At 30.2% G+C, this 17974-nt stretch overlaps 1 protein-coding gene across 1 annotated transcript in view; it reads right to left on the bottom strand.

Moving 5' to 3' along the window:
* The window catches only part of LOC145164124 (cysteine-rich receptor-like protein kinase 2), a 30319-nt gene that overhangs the window by 2065 nt on the left and 10280 nt on the right, over positions 1 to 17974 (bottom strand). Inside the window, exons 2-4 of the mRNA XM_079082848.1 lie at positions 1082 to 1503; positions 574 to 693; positions 347 to 462 (exon numbers count right to left, since the gene is read on the bottom strand). Of these exons, the coding sequence (XP_078938974.1) occupies positions 347 to 462; positions 574 to 693; positions 1082 to 1503 (658 nt within the window). The remainder of the gene's footprint in view (positions 1 to 346; positions 463 to 573; positions 694 to 1081; positions 1504 to 17974) is intronic.

The following is a 17974-nucleotide window of genomic DNA, read 5'->3' as shown; positions in this document are numbered from 1 at the left end:
AAAAAATTGTTATATTCTATAAAGTCCATCATGAGGAAAGAAAATTGTTATACATCTATAATACTTTTGATGAACAAATTATTTAAAATGTATCTAATTTTTTTATGTAACAAATTTTATAAAACATGACTATAATTTCATCAAAAAATTAAATATTAACCTCTTTAATTTTTTAAATATTAACCTCTTTGATACGATTGTTTAAAAGATTTAAAAGTAGTTAAAAATGAAACAAATTTAATTTAGGTATTATTCTTACAATTCCAATGAATGCTTTAAAGAATGATCATTTACATGTAATGTTTAGCAATTCAAGCATAGTAGTTATTAATTATCCTTGGATTACCTTGTACACTTCACCGAATCCACCTTTCCCTATTTTGTGTTCTTCGCTAAAATTACCAGTTGCTAATTGCATATCTTTGTAGCTAAAATTTACTGCCACTTGTAGATCAGAAGAATCTATTTGTATACAATTGTGGAGATACACACAATTAGATATTATTAGTCTATGCAATCACACAGAACAAGCTAGCTCAATATAATGGACTTGAATATAAGTTAAATGACCACCTTCTTGGTGTGATTTTGACCTTTTTCGTAGTCGAAACCATAATGATATAGCAAGGATAAGAAAGATCACGCCTATACCGACAATTACTGCAACAAGTATTCCTACTTTGCTTGAACTCACTGCAATATACAAATCAACTTAATATGATACTAAATTCCCATGACTATATGTGAGGGTAAATATATTTAATGTTTTGTTGTTGTAAAAATTATGTGCGAAACATGTTTTAGACCACTATATTATACTTTGGTCTTTGTTTAAAAAGCCAATAAATTTGTAAAAATGAGAAACTAGAACATGTTTGGGTAAAGAATGCCGATAAAAGTCTTTCTACAATATGCAACCTACTCATGTTGTTTTCTAGTATTTTGGCAAGTAAATTAATTTTTTACCATCAGTATACGAGATATCATGGTTGAAATACTAATGAAAACTGAAATAAGAATGGGAAAGTATAGCCTTTTTCTAGAAAAATTCAAATCGAAGAAGTTACACCCAAATACGTACCTTCATTTAGGAAAGGTGTGATGTTGATTGTCTGGTTATCTTTAAAAAACGGTGTGGCAGAATACCTCATAAAGCACCCCATCTCAATTGCTCTGCCTTCGGTATTGGGGAGACAATCTTTTATATTGTTATATGCCGTATTCAAGCAGTCTTGGCAAATGGTCTGAGTTGTGTTTTCAACGCATTGTGCAATTGCATATAATGTTACATTCCCAGTTGAGCTTGTCCGTATAGATGATACGTAAAAATCCGATGTTCTTGGAGTTGCAACTCGAATATCCGATAAAAATTCCTCCATGAATATGTTAAAGGTTGATGGCTCAGATGTTGATTGATTACCACATATTCCAGCTGAAGTAATTCCGATTCCTACATCCTCTATAACTGTTGGATCATCATAGTAGTTTTGGTAGTTCTGATACCTTAACGAAAGAGAGAGAAAGAGAGACAGAGCATTAAGATTTTAAAGTGATAGTGTTATTCCATTATATTAAGATCACATATGGTTCAATGTAGCTGTTGGTTTTGCAATTATTCCACACATTTTCTTTGTTTAATTTATTAATCAACCAGCACAATTTTTCAATTCGAACATAAATAGTACTTATACACATGACTCCGTGTGGACTAATAGACTTTGTTTTAGATGCAATCCATCATGATTAACACGAAATTGGTATTCAAGACGAAAAATAATTTTTAGTTCTCTCTTGAATAATATATAATTATTCAATCACTGCTTACTTAAGCAAGTATCCCTTACATGAATGAGTAACAACTCCAAGGCCAGAAGGAGTACCCTCAGCATATGGTGTGGTGCGGTACTCCTTCCATTTTCTATATTTTCTCTCACAAGTTCATTAATCCAGAAGGCCATCATCATCATTGCCTTCTTCAGATAGGTTGACATTACGAGAAGCAAAGTTTATAGGTTGACATTACGAGAAGCAAAGTTTTATCGGGCATAATCGTCTTGTAGAAGACTATTTTGCCGATGGTCTCGTGTACACTAAAAGTTTAGAAAGCAGTTATGGGTGAGGAAAGAGTTATTTCTATGTATTGTTCATCATTTGAAAGGTCGGTTTTGATATTTTCAATTGAAATGGGATGCGAGATATAGGGAAGATTGTTCTCCAATACAAAATTATAAAGCCGCAATTCGTCAGTTAGCATACAACATGGGGGCAGACTCATGGAATGAGTTATAAGGATGTCTGAGCTAACCACACAAAAAAATGTTTACAGGTTTGATAAAGTTGAGGTTTTGGTTTACGGCTATCAATATTTATGCAAACCTACAATCAATGATGTCCACCAAGATTGCATGAAAACAAGCATGGTTTTCCTAAAATGCTAGGTAGCATTGATTTTGATTGCATGTATTGGGCATGTGCATTGTTCCTTAATGCATGGTGTGGTCAATACATACGAGGTGATCATAAAGATTCGAAGATAGTTTTAGAAGCAATCATAAATCCCATGATCTGTGGACATGAAATGCATTCTTTGGCCCTGCATGAGCAAAACAAACATCAATGTTTTTTACCGGTCGCCGACATTTAACGACCTCTATCTTCGAAAGGCACATGATGCGTCGTATCAATAAAATCGAGTATCATGTATGGGTGGGGTATTATTTTACTGATGGGATATATCATACATACCTTATTTGTCTTTATCAAATCGTTCACATGTCCAGACAAACAAAACAAAATAAAGTGTAAGACGGCCCAATAAAGCAGCTAGGACGGGCGTAGAACAAGCATTTGGTCTACTTAAGACGTGTTGACAGATACTAAAACTAATGGAAATCTCATATGAGGTCTGAAGCTTGATAAATATAATGTATGTGTGCATCATATTACATAATATTATTTTAGAAGACGAAGGAAAACTGATATGCCGCTATGAGAAAACATAAATGAAAGTACATGATTGTGACATCAAGCACACCTTTCGTGATAATTTGGTGGAACATATTTACAGGTCTAACATATTTATATGGTTGAGGATTGAGATAAAGTTTTGTGTGGCGATTCAGATTTGTCCGTCAAGGATTCGAACGATGATTTAGAAGAAAATTTGGCAAAGTATTTTATTTATGTTTTCTTATTTTTATTACATTATTTCTATTTTTAAGTAATGAAATATTCTATTTTTATTAATTTTGTTTTTATTAACCACTTTTAATTAATTTTATTTATTTAATTAATAACTGTTTTTTTAAATTATAGTAATTTTATTTTAACAAAAAATTAAGTGATGGTAACTACAGTGTAAGGGTGAGGGAAAATATACGAAAATGAGGTGACGCTGAGGTGGCAGGGAAAAAAATAAGCGTGAAATGTAACCACACCCTTTGACTATTTATCATTGTTGTAAAAATCCTAACTAGATCCCGACTAATCCCTAATTAGTCCCTAAGCGCTACCCAACCGACTAGAAGGTGTCTAGCGATTAATCTCTGCATATATAATGAACGAAACTATAGAAAACGATGAAATTTGAACACTTTGAAGAAGTTATATCTCAATAGACACAGTTGGAGAAAATATTAGTGTTATATTAATCATATTAACCTATTATTTTATGATATTAGTGGTATTTCCGAACCCTGTCATGATATTATTCATATTTAGTTTTTTTTTTAAATTGAAGGAAATTTTAATTTATGGTCCCCGATTATTTCCCCGATCAAGCCCGCATAGCTGATTAATCCCTTAACCGGACTGACTAGAAAACGTCGAACGCTTTTTAAAACCTTGCTAATTATATTAGTATTTAAGTCTGTTTAGTATCTAAGGTTGTTGGGTATTAATCGTTGGATCTAGGGCTATGCTAATGTATTTCTTAAATTTATTGTGTGCTAGAATGCACAAATAAAAATTAAATAAAACTAAATGATTATTTAATTAAATAAAGATAGATATTAAATGACTTCCATATTTGTACGTATATTAAATGATACTCATAATTATAATTCTCATTTTATGGAAACTAATTGAATTCATTATTAATGTCAGCAATAACATTCTTTTAGAATGAATTCGCATGTAGGTTTTTATATAGGGATTCGTGTTTTGTTTCAAGACACATTCACTTAAAATACAATAAAGTTGCATATAATATGAAGAACGAGAGTGTATTCTACTATAATACACTCTCATTCTACTAGAATACAATCTCATTCTTCTAGATACGAATTCATTCTGAAAAAATATTATTGCTGACATTAATGACAGATTTAATTAGTTTCCATAACAAATAAATTATAAATATAAATATCATTTAATATATGTATAATTATGGAAATCATTCAATATCTATCTTTATTTGATTAAATAATAATTTAATTTTTACTAAATTTTTATTAGTGCATTCTAGCACACAATAGATGTAACAAACATTTGAACCTACCTCTATGTATATGCTTAAGAATAAGTTTTTAATGATATTTTCTAATAATATATGATCATATATGGACACAACTATAATAAGTAAATGCTAATTGAATATTTATACATATTCGATCTTAATTAATAATTATAACTTTTGCAATTAATTGGAAATTATTTATTTTATGAAAATATTAATTTTCAATGTTAATTATCAAAATGTATCATAAGGTATGATTTATTATGTCATGTATATCGTTTTGGACCAAAATGTGTTTTTGTCTTATATGAATGCATAAGACTTTATAACTTCTATAAGATCGAATAATTTTTTTTCTAAAACTCTTTTTTTCTTATAAAAACCAAGGAGAAGAAAGGGGACAAGGACTAGCTTCATTTTTTATTATTTTAACAAGCATCACATTCTTCTAAAAGAGAGTCTTGAAATAATCATTATGCATGGGATGTTAGGGCATGGAAGTTCTAAAATGATTAATACCTAATGGGTAAAGAGATAAGATAAAAGGCTTTCATTTTGGTCCTTCTTCCTTATTTTCAAACTATGAGTTATGCTTCTCCCTTTTCCCTTTTCCTTTCCCCATTCTCTCTAGTTTTTCTCTTAAATGTTAAGACAAAGATGAAGAAAAGTTGATACTTTATTTTACTCTCATTTAAGACAAAAGCTTTGTTTTTGTTCATAAAGGCTTAAGAGTCTCTTTAAAGCAATAAGAACTAGCCTTCTAGTTTATTTGGTTATTATTCGTGGATTATTTCTAGAGGGATTCTTCTTTGAATTCTTGTCATCACTTCATCAACTTTCAACCTTCCAAGAGAAATCAAAGTGTTTGAAAGATGTAATTCTTTCTTTCTATGGTCGTGTTAATTTTTCGATACATAAAAAATGATCCTTGATGGGATAAAATAATTTTATGTTTATTCAATATTTTAATACTTCCATTGTTATTTTTAGTGTTCTTAGAAAATGATTTTTTAATAAATTCCAACATTAATATCTATGGTCTCTAGGTATTGAACCCTCCTTTAAACATTCAATAGATGAATTGTTACCTATGTTAATTCATGACTACGTACGACTAGCTACTTCCATATGCTGATTCTTTAACAAATCAGCTCTCCAATTTATATTACCCTTCTACCCCACAATCGTATTCTACAAAGGGGATGATGTAGTATCTCTGTCGACCGTATTGTTCAGTTTTACTGTGGAGCGGTTGAGATGTAAATGAATTCAATAGGCTAGAATGGTTAATGGCAAAGGAGATGATCGAATATAGCGAATAGGTGTCGATGTTTCTCTAGCTTGTCGATCACTAGAATATGAGGCGCATGGTCTGAATAAGATTAAGGAGCAAGAACTCGATGATTTCAAGGTGTGGGAGATGAAAAAAATGTTGACTAGAGGTTGGAAGTGGGCATGCACGACATTGATGGTATTGGTACTTTGTTGATCTGGTTTCATAAATTGTAAATAGTTATTAGGTTTTGATTATTCAGTTCACCCAACCTTTAATGGGCTAAATGTTTTTTTGATTAAAGTTATTTAAAAGGGAAACAAACATGGGTCGAAAATCCACCTTAGACCATCTCCAACCCACTTTCATTTTCTCTCCCAAAAATGAAGTAAAAAATAGGGTAATATTGTTTCATCTCCAACCCTGCTCCATTTTTTACCCTAAAAAGTATATTTCTAGTATATTTTATTCTTCCAACTTACATAGATTGTCAAACATGTCCCTTCTACTAATTTGGTTTTAACAAATATATAATCTATATTTTTTTCATTATGATAATATTAAATAAATAAGATTATATTTATAACACACTTATAAGCTTTTGCAAAATACGTTATCTTTTTTTAAAATTTCAATATGTATTTAACTTTTTATATGAATTTGATGAACAAAAAACAAACTTTATATTTATAATTAATTAATATAATTTAATATATAACAAAATATTATAAGTATTAAATATTACATTTAAATTATAGTTAGTAGGTAAAAATAAACTAGAAATGTATAAATATATAAACAGAGAGACTAAAACCGACAACGTAAAGTTCATCCTCATTTTGGGAGAAATGAATAGTAGAACACCATATTTGGTGTAATACTATTCATATCCCCCAAAATGGGGGAATAAATAGGGGAGGGTTGGACAAGAATAGGGAAAAAAATGGGGGGGAAATGGAGAATGAGAATGGGTTGGAGATGCTCTTAGGCTATCCGGTGAGGTTAATGAAAGATGCATGGGAGGCTGACGTGGAGCCCCCCAAGACGCGTGAACACCGCCCTCAGGGCCGGTGCTCTAACTGAGTAGTAGACGCGAAGACGGATGGAGACAGGTGATTTGATTGGCCATTTGATTTTGACCGTTGGGGAGCGGGGGTTGTTCATTTTCGACCTTTACTATATAAAAAAAATTAAATCATTCAAGTATTAATAAATTTCTCTATATATACACATTCATTTTACATTTCAAACACACACACACACACACACACACTCTTTCAACACAAACACACATATTCAACAAAAATACTCTTTCCTCGTATATTTTTATGGACCCAAATCAAAATACCCCATCCACCCCAAACACTCCAAATGATCCTTTAGCAAATCTTAGTTTCATGTAATTGATAACATCTCCAATCCAACAACAACCTTTATTCACCAAGCTTTCATACCACCCACAATACTGCCAACAACAACAACCACCACAATTTAATCAACCCCAATTTCAAGCATTTCAACCACAACCTTCTCCGCAATTTCAACCTCAAACTTCTCAACGTCAACAACTTTCACAACTATCTCAACCTATAAATCTCGACAATGACGACGACGAAGAACGGGTTGAAGAAACACAACCAAGTCGTAGAAGGAAAAAAAATCAAAAGATCCAAGGAAAAAAGAAAAGTACTCAATGGACCGAAGATGAGGAGCAAACTTTAGCTAAAGCTTGGATTTTCATATCACAAGACGGGGATGTCGGCAACGCGCAAACGAGTCAAAATTTTTTGTAATCGTGTTTTAGACCACTTCCACGCGTTGTTAGGAAGGCAAACGAGCCTGACATACGACTCGGTCAATGCAAAATGGCGTGACCTTCAAGCGACTTGGACCAAATCTAACGGCGTATTTGACAATATTAAAAATATGCATAGAAGTGCTAGCAACGATTTAAACATTTTATCAACCGCGTTGTACCAATTGAAAATTACCAACAATGGTAAACCATTTGCCAACCAAAAAACATGAGAAGTTTGTTGTAATGGTCCAAAATGGGTCATTTATCTGAATACGGCGCATTGGGGATCTACCACCGGCTCCAACAAAAGGGCGAGAACGTCCGATTCGGACATTGGTGTTAGCCTCGACCTCAATGATGAGTTCGACGTCACCGAGGGGAGGGTCCACCGGACGTCCAACTTCGTCGACCACCGGGAAGGGAAAAAGCGAGAAAAAGGGGGCGTCTTCAAGCGGAAAATCAACCAACGAGGACGTAGTAGCGGAGAAAATAGACAAAACTCTAAGTTTTTTAGAAAAGAAAATTTGCATCAACAGAGGAAGCTCGTCGGCGAAAAATGGCATTCACCGATCTTAAAATTTTAAACACGATTTCACAACCAAATCCCGACCCAGAAAATTTATGGGCGTATTTAAAAATTCAACAAGATGTTCTCGACAAATATCGCAAATAGGTTCTATGTTTTTTATGCATTTTAGTAAATTAAGTTTAATTTTCTATATTTTTTTTTAAGTTTTTTTAGTAATTTAGGTTTAATTTTCCATGTTTTTTTAAGTATATTTTAGTAATTTAGGTTTAATTTTCTATGTTTCTTATGTTTATTTTAGTAATTAGCTTTAATTTTCTATTTTTTAGGTCTTATTTTCTATGTTTTTTAATTAATATAATGTGGTTTCAATTAATGTAAAATATTTTATTATGTTTTAAATTGTGTTTTTATTTAATTTAATCATATAAAAATTAAAAAATAAAAAAGGAAAATTGTGGAATGGTAACAATTTCAAATGTCTACTGGTTGGTGGTGAAGCTGACGTGCCGCAGATGTGACAACGTGTTTTCGGTGGATTAATGGTGACCACTCTTCATAGTCTTATAGACCTGTAATATTTAGATTCATTTTATAGCCCGAAGTAAATAGTGACATATTAATCCATTAAAAAGATCAATTTTAGATAAATTAACTATAAATGTTTCATATGAATTGTACTTAACAAGTACATAACCTGACTAATTGGAAACAATGCTTACAATCAGACTTTGGTGTCGAAAACGTTGTGCATATATATATATATATATATATATATATATATATATATATATATATATATATATATAGGGGACGATTCAAATAAAAACAGTAAATAGCGTGAAAACGTAAAAACACTTTTTTATATTATTATTCTGTAATGAATTTTATATCGACAACTTTATGTCATTATTCAGCAAAGAATAAATAAATAGTTAAAGGTTAAAATTAAAATTAGAATTTACTACAAAAATGCACATATATAATAAGTTTATAATAGAATAATAACATTGTAATGAATATATGACTAATCGAAAGTTAATATTTATATTAGAATTACTTCAACAATACACATATACAAAATTCATTACAGAATAATAACATAAAAATAATGTTTTTAATCACACTATTTACTGTTTTTTATTTGAACTTACTTCTATATATATATATATATATATATATATATATATATATATATATATATATATATATATATATATATATATATGAAAAAGTTCAATAGAAAACCATAATTATTGGTTCTTCAAGGAACCAATTTTTTTTTCTCAATTTCTAGAGCTTATTCTTTATCGAAAAAAAATTCTAAAAATATCTAAATTCATATATTAACATTGTGAATGTGAAAAATATTTTTCGGATTCACCGTGTGAATCCGGATTCACATTGTGAATTTTCAAAGATTCACATTGTGAAGTTGACGTAAAAAAAAATTCGAGTTTGATATCATTGAAAAAAGGATAAAAAGTTATGAATTTCTGTATTTTTAGTTTTTTTTTTTTGATAAAAAATAAGTTCTAAAAGTTGAAAAAAAGATTGGTTTCTTGGTTCCTTGGTTAATTATGATTCTCTATTGAACCTCACACTATATATATATATATATATATATATATATATATATATATATATATATATATATATATATATATATATCTTCATCTATTTGACAAAGAAACCTAAACTTTTTTTTTACAGTAAAGTCCTAACTATCGCCAGTTTTTGACACTTTTACCATTTTTTCCGGTTAGCTGGTAATTAGGACTTTAATGTAAAAAAAATAAAGTCTAAGACTTTCTTGTCCAATCGTGAATTAGGACTTTACTATCAAAAAATAAAGTTATGAGTTTTTTGTCAAATCGATGAAAAATATTAGGACTTTAGTGTGTCAAATCGATGAAAGTTATGAGTTTTTTGCCAAATAAATAAACTTTGAGATTTTTTTATCAAATTGATGAAAATATTGTGACTTTAGTGTGTGTGTGTATATATATATATATATATATATATATATATATATATATATATATATATATATGTATATATATATAAGGATAGGAGACCATGCATATTATTCACTATATATATATATGTGGCATTTGAATTTATTTAAAGTGGTTAGATTTCTAGGTAATCATCAATATGCACATGCATGGTTAACTACCCTTAATATGGTACATGTGTAATGGTTTAGAAGATGCCTATTTTGGAATTTGAACGAGCATTGCCAATTTATAAGGTGCTTTATGCTAATTATACAACATCTATAATTTTGATTGAGCATTAAAAATGAATAATGCAGATTGTCGACTGTACATGAGCCTAATTTATGACATCTTTGTGAGTGTTGACTAGAGATTGATTTGGGAATGACAAGATTGCATATATATTGTTTATTTGAATTTGTTGAACCATTTCCCTTGAAGTGTTGAAATTTATGGAAATTGTTTACATCGCTAAACAATTCCTTTGATATTGTTGAACATATTAGAATATTTAGATATTGGAAGTATGGGTCTAGTGTACCCTTGATTTTGAATTATGGAACTATTGAGCTATCTGACTTATGGAACTATTGGGTCTAGTGTACCCTTGATTTTGAATTATGGAACTATTGAGCTATCTGACTTATGTTTAGTGAGCTTTTGAATTATGGAACTATTGACCTATGAAATTTCTCCATATTTTGATAACTATTTTTGTTGGTTTGATTTTGAGTTTGGTTGATCGCCATCATCTAAAACTCCCAAAAGAGTTAATCTTGTGTATACTCAGGCTTTCCGATAACACTTTTATTTTTAGATTAGAGATTTTTAGAGAATTCTTTTTTTGAAGAAGTACTATCTGATGACGTAAATTGGTACTAGATTAGCTTTTGAGCTATTAAAAAGTATTTTGGAGTTGGAGACCATATCTCCTTACTTTTAAACTTAAAAAAACTTTTTGTATTATATATATATATATATATATATATATATATATATATATATATATATATATATATATATATCTCCCTATCTAATAAACAAAACTAATTTACCACGTGTCCCTTCAGAAACACTCATTTCTTCCAAAGTTAAATACCATTTTTGCCCCTATTTTGTTTCAGCTTCTATTCAATAAAATCACGTCATTAGATTAAAACATAACAACTGTCCATGTTTGAAATACATACCCGATTAATAGCAGCTTTTTATGGTATTTGATTTCATATATAAGGTATGATATCAATTGCAATTAATTTGATTTATTTGCTCATTTTAATCATATTCGGTTCTATATATACTTCAAACATATTTAATCATCGTTTCCTTTACGAAATTTCAGAAAGCCAAAAACAAAAATTGATTTCATAGTTTGGCATTAACATACTCATTTGAATCAGCCGCTTGAAGGATTCCACATGCCCTTCTCTCAACCTGCAGCCATAATCGATGGTTCCACTTCTGAGTTTGATTTTGGCATATGGTGACCTTTTTTTCAATTTGTGGCGGTCAACAGATCTCTAGGTCGTCACCGCTTCTGTCATCATGTGACTAAAGAAGTGTACCCTTCAATTCGGAAACACCATTTGATTTTTGAAGCTTAGCGATGGATAATCGAGGTATTTAGGTATGGACAGACCGTACAAGAATCCAACATAGTATAAGCAGAAGCAACTGAAATCTCCTGTTATAATTTTCTTTTTGTTCACTGTTGCTTAAAGTTGTTTCATGAATCTTAATCCTCCACCATGTGTTTTCTTTAATTTTTACTCATTATCTGCATCAAACCCTTTTCTTCTTGCATCGTGGCGTTGTTTCTCAACGAGTTCATAACGGAGTGAGAGGGGTTTTTCCCCCTATTTGTAGCCCTAAAATAATGTTAAGTTCGTGAACTGGGTCGAATTCTCTTCTCAACTCAATATCTTCATCTTCTTTCTTACTAACTTGGATTGGCACGTATATGTTTGTGTTTATGCCTTTGTGTTTAGATTATGGTTTTTTTCAAATATTGTAATTCCACATCTTTCCTTTATACTTTCTTGAAGCTAAGGAGTTAAATTTGATACCGCCAAAGACGTCCTTTGGCTGCTAAACAGGTACATTGTGTCTGTATTTTCTAATCTCAATTGATTTTCCTGTAGGGTTACATTTTTCTGATTTGCAATCTGTGTGTGAGTAGGTGAAATATTTATTGCTGGTAAGGATAATATACACTAAAGTCCCAATATTTTCAACAATTTGACAAAAAAATCCAAAACTTCATTTTTTTACAGTAAAGTCCTAATTCACGATTTGACAAGAAAGTCATAAACATTATTTTTTTGACAATAAAGTCCTAATTACCGGCTAACCGGAAAAAAAGGTAACATGTCAAAAATTACTGGTAGTTAGAATTTTACTGTCAAATAAATAAAGTTTGAGATTTTTTTTATCAAATTAATGAAAATATTGTGACTTTAGTGTGTGTGTATATATATATATATATATATATATATATATATATATATATATATATATATATATATATAAGGATAGGAGACCATGCATATTATTCACTATATCTATGTGGCATTTGAATTTATTTAAAGTGATTAGATTTCTAGGTAATCATCAATATGCACATGCATGGTTAACTACCCTTAATATGGTACATGTGTGATGGTTTAGAAGATGCCTATTTTGGAAATTGAACGAGCATTGCCAATTTATAAGGTGCTTTATGGTAATTATACAACATCCATAATTTTGATTGAGCATTAAAAATGAATAATGCAGATTGTCGACTATACATGAGCCTGATTTATGACATCTTTGTGAGTGTTGGACTAGAGATTGATTTGGGAATGACAAGATTGCATATATATTGTTTATTTGAATTTGTTGAACCATTTCCCTTGAAGTGTTGAAATTTATGGAAATTGTTTACATCGCTAAACAATTCCTTTGATATTGTTGAACATATTAGAATATTTAGATATTGGAAGTATGGGTCTAGTGTACCCTTGATTTTGAATTATGGAACTATTGAGCTATCTGACTTATGTTTAGTGAGCTTTTGAATTATGGAACTATTGACCTATGAAATTTCTCCATGTTTTGATAACTATTTTTGTTGGTTTGATTTTGAGTTTGGTTGATCGCCATCATCTAAAACTCCCAAAAGAGTTAATCTTGTGTATACTCAGGCTTTCCGATAACACTTTTATTTTTAGATTAGAGATTTTTAGAGAATTTTTTTTTGAAGAAGTACTATCTGATGACGTAAATTGGTACTAGATTAGCTTTTGAGCTATTAAAAAGTATTTTGGAGTTGGATACCATATCTCATTACTTTTAAACTTAAAAAAACTTTTTGTATTATATATATATATATATATATATATATATATATATATATATATATATATATATATATATATATATATATATATATATATATATATCTCCCTATCTAATAAACAAAACTAATTTACCACGTGTCCCTTCAGAAACACTCATTTCTTCCAAAGTTAAATACCATTTTTGCCCCTATTTTGTTTCAGCTTCTATTCAATAAAATCACGTCATTAGATTAAAACATAACAAATGTCCATGTTTGAAATACATACCCGATTAATAGCAACTTTTTATGGTATTTGATTTCATATATAAGGTATGATATCAATTGCAATTAATTTGATTTATTTGCTCATTTTAATCATATTCGGTTCTATATATACTTCAAACATATTTAATCATCGTTTCCTTTACGAAATTTCAGAAAGCCAAAAACAAAAATCGATTTCATAGTTTGGCATTAACGTACTCATTTGAATCAGCCGCTTGAAGGATTCCACATCCCCTTCTCTCAACCTGCAGCCATAATCGATGGTTCCACTTCTGAGTTTGATTTTGGCATATGGTGACCTTTTTTTCAATTTGTGGCGGTCAACAGATCTCTAGGTCGTCACCGCCTCTGTCATCATGTGACTAAAGAAGTGTACCCTTCAATTCGGGAACACCATTTGATTTTTGAAGCTTAGCGATGGATAATCGAGGTATTTAGGTATGGACAGACCGTACAAGAATCCAACATAGTATAAGCAGAAGCAACTGAAATCTCCTGTTATAATTTTCTTTTTGTTCACTGTTGCTTAAAGTTGTTTCATGAATCCTAATCCTCCACCATGTGTTTTCTTTAATTTTTACTCATTATCTGCATCAAACCCTTTTCTTCTTGCATCGTGGCGTTGTTTCTCAACGAGTTCATAACGGAGTGAGAGGGGTTTTTCCCCCTATTTGTAGCCCTAAAATAATGTTAAGTTCGTGAACTGGGTCGAATTCTCTTCTCAACTCAATATCTTCATCTTCTTTCTTACTAACTTGGATTGGCACGTATATGTTTGTGTTTATGCCTTTGTGTTTAGATTATGGTTTTTTTCAAATATTGTAATTCCACATCTTTCCTTTATACTTTCTTGAAGCTAAGGAGTTAAATTTGATACCGCCAAAGACGTCCTTTGGCTGCTAAACAGGTACATTGTGTCTGTATTTTCTAATCTCAATTGATTTTCCTGTAGGGTTACATTTTTCTGATTTGCAATCTGTGTGTGAGTAGGTGAAATATTTATTGCTGGTAAGGATAATATACACTAAAGTCCCAATATTTTCAACAATTTGACAAAAAAATCCAAAACTTCATTTTTTTACAGTAAAGTCCTAATTCACGATTTGACAAGAAAGTCATAAACATTATTTTTTTGACAATAAAGTCCTAATTACCGGCTAACCGGAAAAAAAGGTAACATGTCAAAAATTACTGGTAGTTAGAATTTTACTATCAAATAAATAAAGTTTGAGATTTTTTTTATCAAATTAATGAAAATATTGTGACTTTAGTGTGTGTGTATATATATATATATATATATATATATATATATATATATATATATATATATAAGGATAGGAGACCATGCATATTATTCACTATATCTATGTGGCATTTGAATTTATTTAAAGTGATTAGATTTCTAGGTAATCATCAATATGCACATGCATGGTTAACTACCCTTAATATGGTACATGTGTGATGGTTTAGAAGATGCCTATTTTGGAAATTGAACGAGCATTGCCAATTTATAAGGTGCTTTATGGTAATTATACAACATCCATAATTTTGATTGAGCATTAAAAATGAATAATGCAGATTGTCGACTATACATGAGCCTGATTTATGACATCTTTGTGAGTGTTGGACTTGAGATTGATTTGGGAATGACAAGATTGCATATATATTGTTTATTTGAATTTGTTGAACCATTTCCCTTGAAGTGTTGAAATTTATGGAAATTGTTTACATCGCTAAACAATTCCTTTGATATTGTTGAACATATTAGAATATTTAGATATTGGAAGTATGGGTCTAGTGTACCCTTGATTTTGAATTATGGAACTATTGAGCTATCTGACTTATGTTTAGTGAGCTTTTGAATTATGGAACTATTGACCTATGAAATTTCTCCATGTTTTGATAACTATTTTTGTTGGTTTGATTTTGAGTTTGGTTGATCGCCATCATCTAAAACTCCCAAAAGAGTTAATCTTGTGTATACTCAGGCTTTCCGATAACACTTTTATTTTTAGATTAGAGATTTTTAGAGAATTTTTTTTTGAAGAAGTACTATATGATGACGTAAATTGGTACTAGATTAGCTTTTGAGCTATTAAAAAGTATTTTGGAGTTGGATACCATATCTCATTACTTTTAAACTTAAAAAAACTTTTTGTATTATATATATATATATATATATATATATATATATATATATATATATATATATATATATATATATATATATATCTCCCTATCTAATAAACAAAACTAATTTACCACGTGTCCCTTCAGAAACACTCATTTCTTCCAAAGTTAAATACCATTTTTGCCCCTATTTTGTTTCAGCTTCTATTCAATAAAATCACGTCATTAGATTAAAACATAACAAATGTCCATGTTTGAAATACATACCCGATTAATAGCAACTTTTTATGGTATTTGATTTCATATATAAGGTATGATATCAATTGCAATTAATTTGATTTATTTGCTCATTTTAATCATATTCGGTTCTATATATACTTCAAACATATTTAATCATCGTTTCCTTTACGAAATTTCAGAAAGCCAAAAACAAAAATCGATTTCATAGTTTGGCATTAACGTACTCATTTGAATCAGCCGCTTGAAGGATTCCACATCCCCTTCTCTCAACCTGCAGCCATAATCGATGGTTCCACTTCTGAGTTTGATTTTGGCATATGGTGACCTTTTTTTCAATTTGTGGCGGTCAACAGATCTCTAGGTCGTCACCGCCTCTGTCATCATGTGACTAAAGAAGTGTACCCTTCAATTCGGGAACACCATTTGATTTTTGAAGCTTAGCGATGGATAATCGAGGTATTTAGGTATGGACAGACCGTACAAGAATCCAACATAGTATAAGCAGATGCAACTGAAATCTCCTGTTATAATTTTCTTTTTGTTCACTGTTGCTTAAAGTGGTTTCAAGAATCCTAATCCTCCACCATGTGTTTTCTTTAATTTTTACTCATTATCTGCATCAAACCCTTTTCTTCTTGCATCGTGGCGTTGTTTCTCAACGAGTTCATAACGGAGTGAGAGGGGTTTTTCCCCCTATTTGTAGCCCTAAAATAATGTTAAGTTCGTGAACTGGGTCGAATTCTCTTCTCAACTCAATATCTTCATCTTCTTTCTTACTAACTTGGATTGGCACGTATGTGTTTGTGTTTATGCCTTTGTGTTTAGATTATGGTTTTTTTCAAATATTGTAATTCCACATCTTTCCTTTCTACTTTCTTGAAGCTAAGGAGTTAAATTTGATACCGCCAAAGACATCCTTTGGCTGCTAAACAGGTACATTGTGTCTGTATTTTCTAATCTCAATTGATTTTCCTGTAGGGTTACATTTTTCTGATTTGCAATCTATATGTGAGTAGGTGAAATATTTATTGCTGGTAAGGATAATATACACTAAAGTCCAAATATTTTCAACAATTTGACAAGAAAATCCAAAACTTCATTTTTTTTACAGTAAAGTCATAATTCACGATTTGACAAGAAAGTCATAAACTTTATTTTTTTGACAATAAAGTCCTAATTACCGGCTAACCGGAAAAAAATGTAACATGTCAAAAATTACTGGTAGTTAGAATTTTACTGTCAAATAAATAAAGTTTGAGATTTTTTTTTATCAAATTGATGAAAATATTGTGACTTTAGTGTGTGTATATATATATATATATATATATATATATATATATATATATATATATATATATATATATATATAAGGATAGGAGACCATGCATATTATTCACTATATCTATGTGGCATTTGAATTTATTTAAAGTGATTAGATTTCTAGGTAATCATCAATATGCACATGCATGGTTAACTACCCTTAATATGGTACATGTGTGATGGTTTAGAAGATGCCTATTTTGGAATTTGAACGAGCATTGCCAATTTATAAGGTGCTTTATGCTAATTATACAACATCCATAATTTTGATTGAGCATTAAAAATGAATAATGCAGATTGTCGACTATACATGAGCCTGATTTATGACATCTTTGTGAGTGTTGGACTAGAGATTGATTTGGGAATGACAAGATTGCATATATATTGTTTATTTGAATTTGTTGAACCATTTCCCTTGAAGTGTTGAAATTTATGGAAATTGTTTACATCGCTAAACAATTCCTTTGATATTGTTGAACATATTAGAATATTTAGATATTGGAAGTATGGGTCTAGTGTACCCTTGATTTTGAATTATGGAACTATTGAGCTATCTGACTTATGTTTAGTGAGCTTTTGAATTATGGAACTATTGACCTATGAAATTTCTCCATGTTTTGATAA

Source organism: Lactuca virosa, chromosome 3 (genome assembly GCF_052849685.1).
Source record: "Lactuca virosa cultivar CGN04683 chromosome 3, Lactuca_virosa_CGN04683_v6, whole genome shotgun sequence".
Taxonomy (NCBI): Eukaryota; Viridiplantae; Streptophyta; class Magnoliopsida; order Asterales; family Asteraceae; genus Lactuca; species Lactuca virosa.
The sequence above is the reverse complement of the archived record's forward strand: the minus strand, read 5'-3'. Positions and strand labels throughout refer to the sequence as shown.